The sequence below is a fragment of the Agelaius tricolor genome, unplaced genomic scaffold, assembly GCF_023055355.1.
Source record: "Agelaius tricolor isolate 1412-34295 unplaced genomic scaffold, bAgeTri1.0.p SCAF_2, whole genome shotgun sequence".
Classification (NCBI taxonomy): domain Eukaryota; kingdom Metazoa; phylum Chordata; class Aves; order Passeriformes; family Icteridae; genus Agelaius; species Agelaius tricolor.
This window is the reverse complement of record NW_027269262.1, coordinates 69641640-69658335: the sequence shown is the minus strand read 5'-3', so window position 1 is coordinate 69658335 and position 16696 is coordinate 69641640. Positions and strand designations below refer to the sequence as shown.

General features: G+C 37.2%; 1 protein-coding gene across 12 annotated transcripts in view; it reads left to right on the top strand.

The window, feature by feature from the left end:
* The window catches only part of OXR1 (oxidation resistance 1), a 355200-nt gene that overhangs the window by 289123 nt on the left and 49381 nt on the right, over positions 1–16696 (top strand). For 10 of the 12 annotated variants that reach the window (XM_071421381.1, XM_071421378.1, XM_071421380.1 and 7 more), the window contains 4 exons: positions 2791–2873; positions 9839–9946; positions 11099–11218; positions 15216–15368. In XM_071421381.1, coding sequence (XP_071277482.1) covers positions 2791–2873; positions 9839–9946; positions 11099–11218; positions 15216–15368 — 464 coding nt within the window. The remainder of the gene's footprint in view (positions 1–2790; positions 2874–9838; positions 9947–11098; positions 11219–15215; positions 15369–16696) is intronic. The other 2 variants (XM_071421385.1, XM_071421390.1) reach the window with 1 other exon arrangement.

The window sequence follows — 16696 nt, the reverse complement described above, 5'->3', positions numbered from 1 at the left end:
GGCAGAAGAGGAGACCTCATGGAGACCTACAGCTTCCTCAAGAAGGGGAAAGTGGGAGGGACTGACACTGGTCTCTTCTCTCTGACCAGTGACAGGGCCCGAGGGGACACCATAAGGCCACATCAGGGGAGGTTTAGGCTGGGTGTTAAGAAAAGCTTCCTCAAGCAGAGAATGACTGGGCACTGGAACGGTCTCCCCAGGGAAGTGATTGCAACACCAAGACTGCCAGAATTTGGGCAATGCTCTTTGGCACATGATGCAACCCTTGATGTTGTCTAGGGCATTGCCAGGAGTTGGACACAGTTATCCTTGTGGGTCCCACCTCAGGATTTTTTAATGATCATTCTGTGATTCTAAGTCTAAAGCAGCAGTGAAGGTTCTTCTGCTGGGAAGAACAAATAATTTCCCATTCTTATTTCTGGCATAAGGAACAGAAGTGGGTATTTTTGCACAACTTCATTCTGCTGCTCAGAATGGAGAGAGAGAGGATAATTTATCTTGACTTCTTGAGTGGCACCTGTCTGCAAGGTGCCTTCAGACACTTGAACCAGTAAGAAGAAAAAAGAAAGTTAAAGTTGGGTTGAAAAAATCCCCACAAACTACATTGGGCTGTATACAACTGAAGTGAATGTACATATATTTGTGCTATGGGGCTTCTTTCCTTCCATCGCATGGTGGGGGAGGAGGGGAAGAAGACTTCTTGTTCTGGAATAAGGGTTCTCCATTTATAGCTTATTAAGGCATGTATGGCATCCTGGATGAGATCAGTCTATTTTCAGTTCCATCCTTTCTCTTTTTCTTAGGATTATTTGACCCAGACTGCTCTTGAAAGAAAATAATTAGGCAAAGCTTTGATAAGGGCTAAAAAATTTGGAACAGCTACAGTCAAGCAACTGTTAGGTTTTCTATAGCTTGCTGTGGAGGCACCTGTTGTGCTGCAAGGTCAGGTAAAAAATTTGCTAAAATATTTGACCTAGACGAGGAGAATGTTGGCTGCTACTAAGCCTACACACAAACTTCTAGTGTATTTTATTGTTACTGAGTAGGCTTCATTTCCCTCAGAGACATTTGTAGTAAGTTTAAACGCTATGAGTATAATCAGAAATGAATGTTTCCTCCAACTAAGTTCTAAAAAGCTGCTATTAGTAAATAAGGGAAGAAGTACCTTTTAATGTGTTGAATGAAGATAGCAGTGTGCAGAATTAGTGTATAGGTTTGTAGAATTGCTAGAGACTTTTTAGAAGTAGGCTTAGTTCTCAATGTTATTCATAGCTATAAAAACGTATCAAAATTAATACCATCCATGGATCAGTTTTAGGTATGGGTGCATTATTCCTCATGCTATATAAAAACCGATGAATTAGACCAAAGTTTATATTCTTTTTTTATCTATATAAAGAGTACCACAGGAGGTTATTTATGTTGGGTCTGCTAGAAATCACTATTTTGTTGTCTTGTGCAGCTTGTCCTATATAGCAAATATAAGATATTTCTGAGGTAGGTTTTCTCTTGTGCGTTTTTGTTTTTTTTTTTTTTCAAGATTTCATTTTGTTTCTTCTTCTTTGGCAGAACTTGCTGTGTAATTTGTATTGTGATTTCCCTACCCTCTATATTTTAATAGTTTTGGCTATCCATGTAGAAATTTGGGAGGGAGTGCAGGAAAGTTGTACTGATACTTGTCTAGTTTCTTCCAGTGTCAGAGCTGTGATACTAATTAAATCTAATAGTGCACTAAAGATGCTGTTGGTTTATAGCATGTCTCCTTAGTACTTCAGGTGATGCTTAAATGGATTATACTAAATATTCTATTCTCAATGTAGCCAAGCTAAAATATTTTTTAAATACATTTTATAAGGTTTCCTGCTTCTATTGAATTTAGCTTGAAATATTTGAGTAAATTATGGTAAAAAATTTGAATGTATCAAAATGGAAGTATAACTAATCCCATTGTAGCATGAAAACTTAATGTCTCATTCATATAAGTATTTTGGGCTCCTTAATAGCAGATACTTGACTGTTGAAGGTGGAGGCCATGTGGTTGAAGAGATGAATTTAAAAAATCCGTGTGTGTGTATAGATGCAGATATTAAAACTCTCACTTTTCTAGAGTTGTATGTGCTTTCTTTTGAACCATGTAACTACACAGCTGCATTGTGATTATCATAAATATCAAGCCAGTTAGTTTAAAATAATAGAGCATACTTTAGTTACAGATGGTTGCTTGCTTAGCCTGTGAAACAGGTCATCAACATACAGTGCCCCAATAAAAATAAGTTTTTCATTTGTACAATTTATGTAGAATCTTTAGTGTTTATTTACTAGCTCTGTGTGTTAACTACAGATAGGATAATTATGAATTTAATACTAATGCTCTTTGTTTTATAAAAAAGCTTTAAATACTCTGTAATTATCAAACAGTGACAAAATATCTCCCCTCAGATGAAAGCAGACTGGGTATGATACAAAATCAAACACAGCAATTCCAGAAATGTTTCTTCCCTGATGGGTTCAATGTCCTATTTAGTCTTCATTAATCTCTTCTTGGATAGCAGCAAGTACTTCTGCAGTTAGTTGGTTTCCAGTTATCAGTTGTTTGTATTGGTCAAATTCTTAAAGCATTGCAGAGGAATGAAGTCCCTATTTTAGCAGCTGGTGTCTGTTGGAATCAGCAGGAGTAAGCTGTGTAACTGGTGGATTAGATGTCTGCCCACGGGGCTGTAGTCAGCAGCCTGTGACAGTACTGAGAGAGGAAAATGAATTTAACACACGCATTGCCTCAATTTTTTTCAGATGCTGGCCAGAAGAAGACCCCAGACAAGAAAGATGGGCGACGAATGTCTTTTCAAAAACCTAGAGGGACTCTTGAATATTCTGTAAGTTACTGCTTTATTGTTAGAATGTTACTGCAAAGCAAATGCAGGCTAAAAAGTTGCCTTACAAAATATAAGCAAAACTGTAATGTGTATTGCCTTTAATGTTAGAATTCTGTGTATCTCATAGTTTAGTTTGACAGAAATTAAATCAGGGAATTAGCTAGTAGTACTAATACTGTTTTTTCCCTTTAAGTGCCTTTTTTTTCCTTAGAAATTTCAAGCTAATCAAACTGTTGACTGGTTCACTTTTAGGTAACTAGTTAGAAACAAATAGCAATAGTTATATAATTATGTGCAAGTTCTCTGCTTTCAGCATTATTATTAAACTGTTGCTGTCAGGAGAAATAACAGAATAAAGTTGTAAAGGGAAGCTGCATCTTGAATACTGAATACTGACTTCCTGGTATCTTATAATAATTGCTGTAGATCTGTGCCTTTTACTGTATAACTCAGTTTCTGCATCAGTATCTGAAAATGGAGCCTTTCTCTCCCTGTTCTGTTCTTGAAATGACCCTCAAACTGTGCTGCAGTCAGCTCTCATATTTGTGGTTACTAAGGGAAACAGAAGTGAGAAGTATCTGTCTTGTGTTATGTACTGGAAATACAATTAAGCCTATAAATAATGCTTATAGAGTTGATGTTAAATTAGGGATGGTCTGCCACAGTTATCTTTAAAAGCTTTTGAAGCTGGACATGATCAAAAAAAATGACAACTTCTTTATGAAAAGTCTTCACTTGACCTCTTGGTGTTCTCTTACTCCAAGAATAAGAGATACAGGGAAGACTTAGCTCTGTTACATTAAGCCAAGCTATGATAATTGCTTAAGTACTGAGAGGACTGTGATAGTCTTTTGGATAGAGACAGAGTAAGTGTGTAGTGGAGCGAGAAGCATTTCATTAGCGTGGCTTTTATTGGAATTTGAATATATTTCTAACCTGCTCTAAAGACTTCCTTGAAGTTGGAATTCAAAACAGAAATTCCTGCTGCTTAGATTCTAGCAGTTGAAGAATGTTAATGTAAATGTGACTGTTGTTGATGTTATATATATATATATATTAACTCTATTTGGTCTGAAATACTTGGGAAAAACAGTCAGGTGTAGCTCTGTATTACTGGCATCCATACTCAGTAAATCCAGTAATTTGGTTCTTGCCACCATGTGAGTGCTTTTACTTTGGTATGTAACATTCCAGGCAAAGTAAAAGCAACGAGCTTTCCTTTTTTAACTTGGTGTGTGTTTGTGTCAAGTAGTCATGTACTTCTGCAGGTTTTTGTGTTCCAGTAGGTGGAGTTTTAGATCCAAAAATAGCTTTCTTAATATGTACTGAAGTATGCATCACTTCCTTGTGAGTCAAAAAAGATGATTCACAGGAATCAAAGGCTTTTTGTCATTAAACTTAGTCCACCTTCTAAAAGAGCCTGTAGCATGTATGTAAGATGGTGCATTTCAGCTTCACAAATACTGTATTCTGTCAGGTCTTGCTGTACATTTCACTCACGAGGCTCATGAAACACTTGAGTAGCATCATGTTAGGTTAATTTGTGTGCGTGTATTTTAATAAAATGCACGGATATAACCTTTAGGAACTGAGCTTATGCTTATTGTAAGAGAGATCTGGTAGCTGTTGTGATAATTTGCTACTGTTATCATTTATTACTTTATTATATGTGAAGAGGTGCACTTGTGTCTTGTTTCTGACTTCATCCTACTTCCTGTCACAGTGAAAACATATGTGTGCACACACGTGTATTTATGTACCTGCATGTGTTGCTTCTTTGAGAAGTAGTAGAGAGTGAAGGCAGAAACCAGACTCCCCCTCACCTTCCAGCATTGTTGAAATTAGTGGGGTTTTTTGCCTTTTTTAAGATAATAATTTGTTAATTTTTCCAATGGCGACAAGGTTTTAGGAGGGAAGGTCTTATTTGTATTCATGAAGTTTGGAGTGAGTTGACATCTCTCTTGTGCAAACTATGGGGTTTTAATAGGAAGTAGACTTCATACTGGAATTTTTTTAGAAAAAAAATTACTATGGGACAAATGAACAATAAAATAAATTTTCTCTTTAAAGCTAAAGACAGAATGCAGTTAATGTTTAAGATTTTAATTGAAAATTCCCAAGGCATGAAAACCTGAACCTGCTGTTCTGTATGTAGCAGCAGAGAGAAGATGTCAACAGATATGGTACTAATGAACAGAAGTAAGTCCTGAACTGTCTCTAAAGGCTATAGACAAAAGTGGTTCATTTTTGCTGGTACTGCTTAGACAGTGAACAGATATCTTTTAATAGAGTTTATCCTTTCCTCCATGTGAGTCAGCGTATTAGATGCAAGTTGATATTGTCTGTTATTTCAGAATTCACAGTTGCTGCTCAAGCCATATGTTTTCCCCTTCAGCCTTTTGTGTTCCATCTTACACAAACACAACTGGTGCCTGCCTGTAGGTGTCAGAAGAGCCAGCTCCGGGTGAATAATGGAGCATGAGCAGAGGGCTGCTTTCTGACACCAGTGATTGTAGCATGCTAGCAGGCTTGTGACTTCAGTGAAAGCCTTCTAACTGCTCTTCCTTTTGAGGAGAAGAAAGAAATAATTGTGGTTATTTACAGATAGGTTTGATTTTTGTTTAGAAAAATGTTTGTAAGTGAGTAGTTGAAATGAATGATCTGGTTTATGAGTGTTGGAGATCTAATCTAAGATTTCCCTTTATCTCTCTGGAGATTGAAGGCTGTGCTCTCCTGAAGTATTAAGTACTTAATACACAGATTATGTTGTCCAGGTTAAGGAAGAGTCCAATCAATTCCTGAAGGTCACAGAAGCCTTTAGTAGACCATAGGCTTGAGACTGAGTTTTCTACCTGTATGTAGAGTGTGCTAAGGGTTCTCTTCTGGTGTCACTAGTTCTATTGCCATTGTAAACCTTTACATACTATTTAGAAAGCTACACACTTAGGAGTTTTGGGGATTTTTTTTTTTTTTAAATTTCTTGGCTCTTCCATTTCAAACCCAAGGAGTATGTTCTTTTTTTGGCGGCCACTTTTCTTTGAGCATGCCATTGTCATCATCTTTTAACTTGCTTTGGGGAATATTGGAAATGTGGATCATAATGGTGATGTTACTTCATCTGTGTCTTTTATTAATTATTTTTCATGCTGGCTTTATGATATTTACAGGGTTTGTTTTGCTGATGTTGCATATTATATAAATTAGGCCTGTTAACAATTAGTTAATATGGTCATAATTGGTATTTCTAAGGGCTTGAGTACAGTGCCAAACCTGTGCTATTTGTGCCCTTTTGTTACCACCTTTTTTTTTGTCTTCCTGTCTGTTTAATTTTGTTAGTGTGTTTCAATGCTCTTAAACTATGTTTGATTTTCTGGCTCTTGGACACCTAGTGTTGAAATAAAAAAAATTATTTCTTCACTCTGATTCATATGTATTTGACGTTTAATTTTTAATGGAGGAATGAGTGAATTCTGACTGTTGAGTGAAGTCAGAATTCATTAAAATACCAGTAGAATAAAGTTTTTAATAACTTTACCAGCTGTTGATCTGAGGGAAATGAAGGTAGTTTGAACCAGAGATAATGGTGGCTGAAGTTCTCTGTCTGCTGTTATACATAAGTGCACCTGGGAAACATGGGTGCATTCTCAATGAAGATTTAATATTCAAATATTTATATAAGATTTTTAACATTCAGAATAGCATTTAAGTAGCTACCTCAATATATAGAAAGTTTCTTTTCTTAGAGGGAAGGAATAACTTCTTGCCTTCTCTTGTAGTAGTGAATTGATAGGGAAAAGCTGGGAATCCATGCACTATTCAAATCTTGTTAGTTCTGTGCTTTTCTACAAAATTATTCTTTGAGGTTTTGGCTGTTCAGATTCTACTTTTTAGAACAGTAGAGGGCCTGAGAACTGGAAAATAGGCCTTGGAATCTAGGAAGATATTTCAGGAATTACGTGAGCAGTGTCATTGAGCTTGTTTTGAGAAGGTATCTCTGCTGGTCCCTGAAGTCCCATGCAGTGTGGAAATTTGCCTGTGCAAACTTGACAGCCAAACAAAAAGGAAGCTTATACTTGCCAATGTGTTTGTCATGAGCGAGAGAAACCCTTTAGTTGCCAAGCTATTTCACAAGATGTTTTTATTTCAGAAGGTTGTAAAGAGTGAATGCATGCCTAAACTTTGTGGTTTGAATGCTTTTAATTTGTTTTATGGCATAAGTTAGTCTAAAATCTCACCTGCTTCAATGATTAAGTGATACATAAGAAAGATTTACTTAGCAGCTGTTGCCCTTCAACATTTATGTGAGCACAAACTTAGGCAAAACTTCTGAATTTCACTTCACACTTTGTTTTAGCAAACGTTGTATATCATGTAGAGCTTCTGATGGAAACCTTACTCTTCAATGATTTGGTGGTTAGTTTTGTTGTGGTCTGTGGGGCATGTAGTACATACCTGGTCTTCTTACAGTCCTGTTCTGATTTCTTCTGTAATACAGCGTGAAACATGGCATATGAAAATACTCTTCTTTTTTCTTTTTTTTTTTTTTAGTATCTTTGATCATACAGTACTGAATGACTGAGAGCTACTAGAACAGTCTTCCATATTGGAAATACTAGTGTAGAAAGATGTTTGCTGCTTTGTTTAGCTTATTGGCTTTCCTGTATAAAAAAGATATATATATCTTTTTGTTAGTGAATCTAGGTTGAGAAGTGCATTTTTACAAAATTATATGGAAAAGAATTCTCTAGCTCTGTTTACATTTAGCTGCAAATATATCTTAGCTCATATGGCTTCATCTTGTCTTAACTGATAAAATCTATTTTTTCCTGGTGTTTATGAAGTCTTGTGCTATTATGCAGTAAACCTTTTAGTTGTTTGTTTCCTTGTAATTCCATTATTTCTAAGGCTTTGAATTCTTTATTCTGAAATAGTCTTTCTGTGTAAAACTTTTTTCCTTTTGCTTTTTTCTAGTAGGTAATTTTGACTACACTTTGGGAGATGGAGGTCAGAATCTGAGGTTGAAAAAAAATTCTTTCTTTGGTTGGGAATCTGTCATGGTTTGAGGCTGGCACAATGCCAGTGCCCCCATGAAAATACATTCTCCCTAGTGTCTACTGTGAGATGTGACCAGGAATAAGCAAAGCAGGCCCCCACTTAGAAATAAAGAAAAGAAAACTTTGTTAACTAAACTACAACTCTAAGTAAAAAGAAACACACAGGGAAAACGAAAACCTTCCAAATACATTTCCTCCTCCCCCCACCAAATTTCCAATACATCCATCCCCCAAATCACCAACTCTCAGTCCATCACCACCCTTTAGATAATCAATTCTCAGTTCATCAAGAAGAGAGGAGTCCTTGTGCCATAGGCTTCCCCAGGAAACACCGTTGAAACCTCGTGTGTTTCCATGTCACTCGTGGCCCTGCCCGGAGATCATTGCCATAGTGACATCTTCCTTCCATGCCCAGTGCTCTCACCACTGCACATGGACCAGAGCTGCTTCTAGGGTTGTCCTTTTAAGGATGCTTTGTCCCATACCAAAAAGAGCACGGTCTCACCTTTGGGACACCTGTCCCCCCCAGATTTCACCCCCTGGGGCTGAGGGGTACCAACACTGAACCCTCTTGGCTCTGAGCCATTGCCTCCCCCTGGATGCAGTCTCTGTGTCACAAGGAACATGGTTCTGTCCGTGGCTATAACAAGGAAAGTCCAGCTAAAGCTACTCCATCTCTTCCCACCTAAGATTCTTTTCTACTCTTCCGACATCTTTCACTTGCCCAGACCTTCACACTTGCACATTTCCTTCTTCCATTTCATCTCTATCTCTCTTCTAGGAAAAGTTAATGTTCTGCAAAGTTTTCATTGTCCAAAAAAGGGTTAAAAACTCGGGCTCTGCCTGCTCAGGAACTCCCGCAGCGGGCCGGGACACCTTCTCGCTAGGCCCCCCCTTCTTCTCCTCAGCCGTGCTGCCGGCACATGTTATCAAGTTCCAAGGTAGCACAGTCCCAGGCACAGGCTGTACGCTCTCTCTCTCCTGGGGGGGTGCTGCCAGGTACCTCCTAGTGCTTCTCCCACCCTTCCATCCTCGGGGCCTCTTCACCTCCCATCTCTGTCCAAGGCCCAGGCCTACCTCACCCGGCCGCATGGCTTCCCCATCCCCGCCCAGCCGGCAGCTGGGCCGGGGGAGGTCTGACCTGTTTCCCCGCTGGAACCCAAGAGAGCTTTCCCCTGGAGTGCTCTGCTTTTAACTCCTGTGTTCTCAGAGGCCAATCCACATCCCCAGTGGCCACACCAGGTGCCAGTATTCAAATCTGAGCACCTATTGGTGTGACCACAGCATCCCAGAAAACTTACTTCCTCTCAAACCACGACAGAATCACTTTCTCAAAAAGCTTATGCTCCATCTGCTGTCATAGTAGTTGACATGCTTTGCTTCAGCATTTGTGCATTTTCTCAGTGATGGATTTTACCTGAAAGTCAGGGTCTAACAGAAACTTATTTCAGTAGTAAGAGGGTGTGTTTATATTTATTGAGAGAACTCTTCAGCTTTTCTGTAGGTGAAAAGTGGAGAAAAGCAGTTGAAGAGAGAGAGTGAATCATTCTGTGAACCCAGTCAGTGGTATATTGCCCAGTGGTAACCAGCAGTGCATTTGTAGATCAGAAGTTCTGGTGCAATAGCTGAGCTGACGGCTCAAACTGTGTGACTGACACTTCTGGCCACTGGAAAAAAAATGGGAAGGTGTGTGCTTTTACATGGGATTGCAGTAGACTAATATTTAGGGGGTAGGTATGTTTTTTGTGGTGGCTTTGTTGTTTTTTGTGGGGGTGAGCAGTCATAAGAAATAAAGATATTAAAGTTCATCAGAATCTTGGTAAATCTACACATGCTAAAATATGTAAGCCACTATTTGAACTAACTTCTTACAGGTTTGTTTTTTTGTTTGTTTTTCCTCAATTGATACAGGTGGAATCAAGAGATACTTTAAACAGTATTGCCTTGAAATTTGATACAACACCCAATGAACTGGTTCAATTAAATAAGCTTTTCTCCAGAGCAGTCGTTCCTGGACAGGTACTATTGCACTATATATGTTACTTATTCTACAAAGTCCTCTTTTACTAGAATTCTCATTCCTACCAGAGTGCTAAAGTACTTCTCTTAGTGATTTTCTTATTGGCTTTGTAAAAGAATTTTTCCTTTTTCTCAAGTCTATTCCTTGTGCCTATTAAATAACTGCCTAAAAGGAAACACGTAAGGAAGCTACCTGTGTCCCTTATAAAAGATCAGAGGACTTTTAAAACTAGATGTGCTTAATGGTACAACAATAACACTTAGATACAAGCCACATTGTTGCTTTGCAAATATAGCAAGCTGTTTGTGAACTCTAGCTCAGCAGACACATTCAGGGTAGAGCTTACAAGCAACATTCTGTGACTGTATATCACTGCCTGCAATTCTCTTTTAATAAATTGAATAATGTTTATGTTCCGCTTAGGAAACTTGATGTTTTTACCAGCAGTATTTGAATTACCATTCACTTATTATAGGTCACTGTTGCCTTTTTTCTCCCCTCCTGTTTTTGCCTTCAATTTTCACTTCTCCTTAAAAGCCAGGCCTGGAAACAAGTGATAGGTCAACTTTGGTATCAGCCATTTGGTATTTGCCCTTTGTTTGATAAAGTTCTGTGTTCATTTTTGATTGCTGCAGAACTTTCTCTAGGTAGATTGAATGCCTGTCATGGCTGAAATAATGTATTTAAAGTGTGAATACTTTCAGTTGAAATTTTTTTTTATATATTCAGTGAGTCTGTTTCCTTATTGCTCAAAAAGTAGAGTCATAGCAAGAGAAATATTTGGACACATCTTCCTTGGACACTCTTATTTCTGTCATGCTGTATACTTTTAATGCTTTCTATCTGAACCTCTTCCTCTGTTATTATGACTAAAAATCAAAATTATATCAATATAGCATTTAAAACTTGAAGTGCTAAAATTTCAAGCATATCAATATAGCATTTAAAACTTGAAGTGCTAAAATTTCAAGCGCTTTGTTCAGTATTGTTTTTTTCCCTCAACTCATAATTTTTTTAAAAGCAATGGGAGCAGAAACAGTTTTGTGTAACCTAATTCGAGAGAGCATAGTAAATATACCTAAACTGGTGGGAAATCTAAAGTAAATATGAAAGCATATCTAACTTCTAACTACATTATATCTTCTTTATAGATTTTGTATGTTCCTGACCCAGACTACATATCTAGTGTGGACAGCTCCCCCTCTCTAAGTCCTGTAAGTCCCCTATCACCTACATCTTCCGAAGCAGAGCTTGACAAGGCTACAGTAAATGTAGGTATACCTATTGTCCTTAAAATTAATTTTCCCTTACATATAAATGATACAAGATAAATGTTACAGATGCTATGCTTTCTTCTTAAACTGTCCTTTTGTTTTGGGGAGAAAGTATTAGACAGTATTTGGAGTTGAAAGTAAAATTATTCATTTTAAAAAGTAAATACAAGATTTTAATCTTTTTAAATTATAGTTTTCAATGTGAAAACTGATTTGACAGCAAATTACTTGTAGCAAAATACTGTCATTGCACACGGAAATCTTTAATAGTTACTGTTGCATTTCTGTATTTGTTACATTTCAGAGCTTATTAAACATTTGTCTCTAATCTTATTGATGGTTTTGGCAGACAAGATTTGTTGGCAGGAATGCTCAGTTTCCCCCTGCTTGCTCTAGAGGTGTCAGAGGGGGTTCTCTAGTTTCATGTCGCAAAATGAAGTTTAAAAAGGGGTTTTGGTGAAGGACTAATGCAGAATTAATTGTAGCTGACTTTTACTCAGTAGTTCTACATTTGTAGACTTTCAAAATGCTAAAAATGTTTAGCAATCTGTATTGTGCTGTAATTCAGCTCAAATGGAGATTTTTGGGTTGGAGCTGGCTTTGTAGAAAGAAGTATTTCTTTCCAGGAATACTGGTTTGCTGTCAGCAGCATCCCATAGGGAACAGTCCAACCAGGAAGATTCAGTATTTGAGCCTGAGCTGCTCTGCAGTTTTTGCTGCTATGATCTCATTTGGATGTTTCTTCATGCATCACCACCACTGTTCTTTTCTCAGTTATTATCTTTTCCTCTCAAATAAGAAATTTTCTTGTTAGCATATTTTGACACTACTCAGTCAAACTGTCAAACATCTGTTCCAGGATTCTGTGTCCTCAAAATTTAGGAAAGTTTGAGACTTAAAGCATTGAATTATTTGCTTATATGACTTGGTCCAGCCAAGTTTAAATATAAAGATTGCTTTGTTGCTGATGAGGTTCCCAAGCTGCATTGCAAAGTCTATGGTTGCCCCTCTGCTGAGAATCACTGTTTGGTTTTGCTGTGATCTCATTTCTCTGTCTTAGCATGCCAGTTTTTATGTCTGTCATCGGTGCTGAATAATTTCTTTTGTGTTTGATGGCAAACTGAGGGTAGTGTAGCACAGTAAGCAAACTCGCCTGCAAGAATACATTCTTGTATCATAAATCTTCTAACTATATCAGTCTCAGAAAAACCTATCCATGTAACATATGCTGTAAGAAGTTACTGCAGGGAAAAGTTATCAATTTTACTATTGGAAATCTGAGCTTTTCCTACAGATTCCATGCCAGAAAAATACCTTATGCTTTCTTTTGTCAATTATTTTGTGTATCTCTTAGCATAGAGTAGATAAGGAGATGTAATCATACCTGTAATTTGTTTGAAAACTTTTTGTTGACTGTATGCTCATATGAGAGATAAAAACTTGCAAGTGTAGAAGAAAGAAAGTAAATTAAAATACTTAAAAACCTCTTCTGCAAAAGATTTTTTCATTTAATGCAGTCAGTCCCATGCTAGTAACAACTGGAATGTTAAATTTCATTTAACTGATGCACAAAATAATTATGCAACAATAAAGTATCTTGTTACATGTCATGGATCATCACAAGCAATTCTTAAGTGCTTCAAGGAAGGTCCAATTAGCAATGAGACAATATGTAATGTAATTATTTTGTTTCTGAGGCCTTTCAAAGTACATCTAAGGAAAGAAGAAATATTTGTCAGAAAATCAAGGAACAGAAATCACTTGTACTTGTCAGTGTGGTCTGTGTGTGTTTGGTTTTGTTTTCAGTCTTCTCTAACAGCTCAAAAGACACTCTACTTCTGTGTCAGCAGTTAAGGCTGGAGGGTTTTGTTCTTCATCATAGCACCTGTCTTTCATGGTTTCTTTTCTCTTTTTGCTGATTGCTATCATTATGAAGGAGAGACATACATTCTCTAATGCTCTCTTGATTTCTATCTTCTTTGACTGTCCCCCAGTTTTGACTCCAGATTTGCAGTTTAAATTTGAGCATGTTTCAAGGTAAAGATGTGTTCCTCTGCTTATATAATGTAAAGGAGTCTTCTCTCTGCTCTGGTCAATAGAATCAGTGATTTTTTGTTACAAATTCAATAAGAAGGCTAACAAATATCTGAATGCCTGTTCAGTCAAAAATAAGCTGACATGTTCTTTTGTTTGATTGTTGTTGACTCTTGTTCTTTTGTTTCATTGAAAATTGGAGTAGCTTGCCACAGACATAAGGCTAGATACAAACCACTATGTGGGTGATAAAAGACCTGCATAACTTTTTGTTAAAGCTGGGGAGGTTTTGGTAGGGGTTTTTTGTTGGTTTTATTTTTTTGTTTTGTTTTAATTTTGCTATGCTTAAGCTTTTATTGTGTATTTCAATAATTTTGTTGCTGTCAGTAAGACTGTGTAAGAACTAGCTTAGATTTTGAAGCTTTTCTGGTGCTGCTGGGTTTTTGAAAGATTCATTCAGCAGTCTTAGGCACATATTTGAGAAGATCCTATATGCTTTGCTACCTATAAAGCTTAAATTCCACTTCAAAATAATATGTAGTGACAAAAGCATCATCATTAAATTGGAAAGTCTACCATTGTGGTGGTGCATCCCACTGCCCCTCACTTTCCCAGGCCATACTGGGATCTGAGATTGTGTCATGTTGGCAATATGATGAGAAATAGCTGGCTTATTCAGAGTGGACTTGGATATCAGCTGAGCACTTTCAGAACCACTTGCTGAGTTATGTATCACAAGAGTGACCCTGTAGTTTTCAGTAGGAAGGCATATGTGGAAGGAGAATTAATCTCCAGGAGGTTTGTTTCCTAATTATACCTTGATTAGCTTTTTTCGCCAAAATTCAATTTAGTGTTCTGTATATTGTTTTGGTTTTTTGGTTGATCTGTAATGAAGGTTGAAAGATGCTGGCAAAGGCTAAAGTAGTGAGAGATGATGAACTGAAAACAGTTGTTCATAATGTTCCTAGATATGATTAAGGGCATTTATCTGCAATCTGTACTGGTGAATAGAACTGAACAGGAAAGCAGAAAACCAAAGGGAATGTGGGAGTTCCTGTTTTCTAAAAATAGTAATATTGTATTTGTAACTAAAAATAGCAATTATGTATGAAATTGAGGCTTTTAGATGTGGGTAAAGCTCCAAAACAGGGTTTCTGTGGCTATAAAACAGGCTTTGGTAAAGGCTGTCTACTGTTTGTTTATCTCTCATTTGAAAACTAATTTTTTTCATTGTCTGTCCTGTTCCATGGGTTCCGTGTGCACTACTTAGTTGGATATTCTGATAGATAGTGAGATAGGTAACTCTATTATCTTCCCAGGGAAGTAATGAAGGTAATCCTCTGAAAGTTAAATCCAGGCATGTGAATGACAAAGATTGTTGGAAACAGCCAAAGAGAATTTACCAAGGCTATATCATACCTGACAACACTGATTGCTTTCTGTGAGGAAATGACAGGCTCAGCAGATGAGGGAAGGCATGTTTCTTACCCTGGCTAGAGCCAGGCCCTTGACACTGTTCCAAAGCAGCCTTGTTAAAATACTGGAAAAATGTGAACTGAATGGGTAGAGTAGAACATGGGCCAGAAACATTGCCAGGATCATTGTGTTCAAACTTATTCAGCATTTGTGTATGTGATTTTTTTTTTAAATCTTTTTTAGAATCATAGACTAGGTTGGGTTGGAAAGGACCTTAAAGATATCCAGTTCCAAACCCTCTGCTGTAGGCAGGGACACCTTCCACTAGACCAGGTTACTCACACCCCTATGCAGCCTAGCCTTGAAGACTGTTTGCTGTCTTGGTGGTCAGTTTCAATCCTTGAGTCCCTGTTGGGGCAGTTCTTTTATAATCTGTCCATCAGTTACCTGACTGGTCAAATTACACAGCAGAAAATCTCCAGGAGTTGATATTGAAAAAAGCAAGATGCTAAGTTCTTCTTTGTTTCTTTCTATTTCCTTTCAGGATTCAGATGGAGTCCAGCAGAAGGAGTCAGCTGTCTCACCAGCACATGCATGTGTTCGTCCTTCAAGAGTGGTATCATCCACCTCCGAAGAGGAGGAAGCATTTACAGAGAAATTTCTAAAAATTAATTGCAAGTACATCACTAATGGCAAGGTACTGAAACATTCAGGTTTTACTGTTACTGTATAGAATGTAATAATAAAACATGTTTAAAGTATAAACACAGAGTAGACTTTAGTCAGTGATGAATAGACAAATCAACTCACATGCATATGTCTGTATAAATATACTAATTTTTTTAACTTACTGTTTCCTTTGGGTTCTCCAGGCCTCTTGTTCAGGACATGATTGATGCAAGAAGTTGATATGTGACAGACATCTCTGATGCTGTACTGTTAAATAAATCTTGTATGTTGAGGGCATGAGGTCTGTTTGTTCCTTATGTTAATATCTCTCTTAGGTAATTTTCTTTACTTACAGTGGAAAAAAACATGTATTAAACTGTGCTAGGAAATATACAGCTGCATAGCTTTGCTTCCTTTTATTTTTTTTTTTTTAAAAAAACAGGACAGGGTGAGCAGAATAAACTTCTGATTCTGCAAACAAGTTCTGTATGTATTGTTCACCATATGGCTTGGTGTGGTATGGTACAAACCTTGATTTTGTTTTTTTCTTTGAAGCAGTTAGAGATCTTTCAATAGCATCGTTACACAAAATGCCTCCAAGTCAGTGACACTTAATTAACCTCTGTTTAGCTCATAAGTGCACAATTCTTGCACAGACTTCTAGGGACTGAGGTAAAGTGTTTTGACATTATCTCAGAGCACTTTACCAAAAATCAAAATGTGTTGCTCCACTACCTCACAGAAAAATTACTAGTAGACCCTTTATCTATGAAAAATGCCTTCACTCAATGAATGCAATAAAATTCCAAGTACTTGTAATATTTCTTCCTTTGCCTGAAGTTCAGGTGTGTATATAGAAATACCGCTGTTTCTGTGTTGTTCAGCAATAGGTTTCCAGACAAGGTACACTAATGATAAACAGGTTAATAAAAGTATCCTAAAACTGTGATTTTTTATTTTTTTGGCTGATGGGGAAAGGATTGCAAATCTATGTGTGTCTAGGCTTGAAGCCTTTTGATAATATGTGTGTATTGACAAAAGCTGCTTGTTAGAAGTTGGTGAAGCAAGTACTGGAACAGCTTTGTTTTTTACTTTGTTCTGCTTTGCAAGTAATTTTTTTCACTTGTAGTTCTGCTTTGCAGGTAATTTTTTTCACTTGTAGTGTTCTGTCTGTAGGTGACTTTTTTAGGTTGATCCTAGGTGCATCCTTACTTATCAGTTTTAAGTGCTGTTATGCAGAGGAATTGAGACCTGTGAGCCTTTGTTAGAAATTGGATGTACTGGAAAAAATCTGGGGTAAAAATTTACAGCATATTATTTATGTGCTGTAATTTTTCCTCAGGATATTACAGGGAG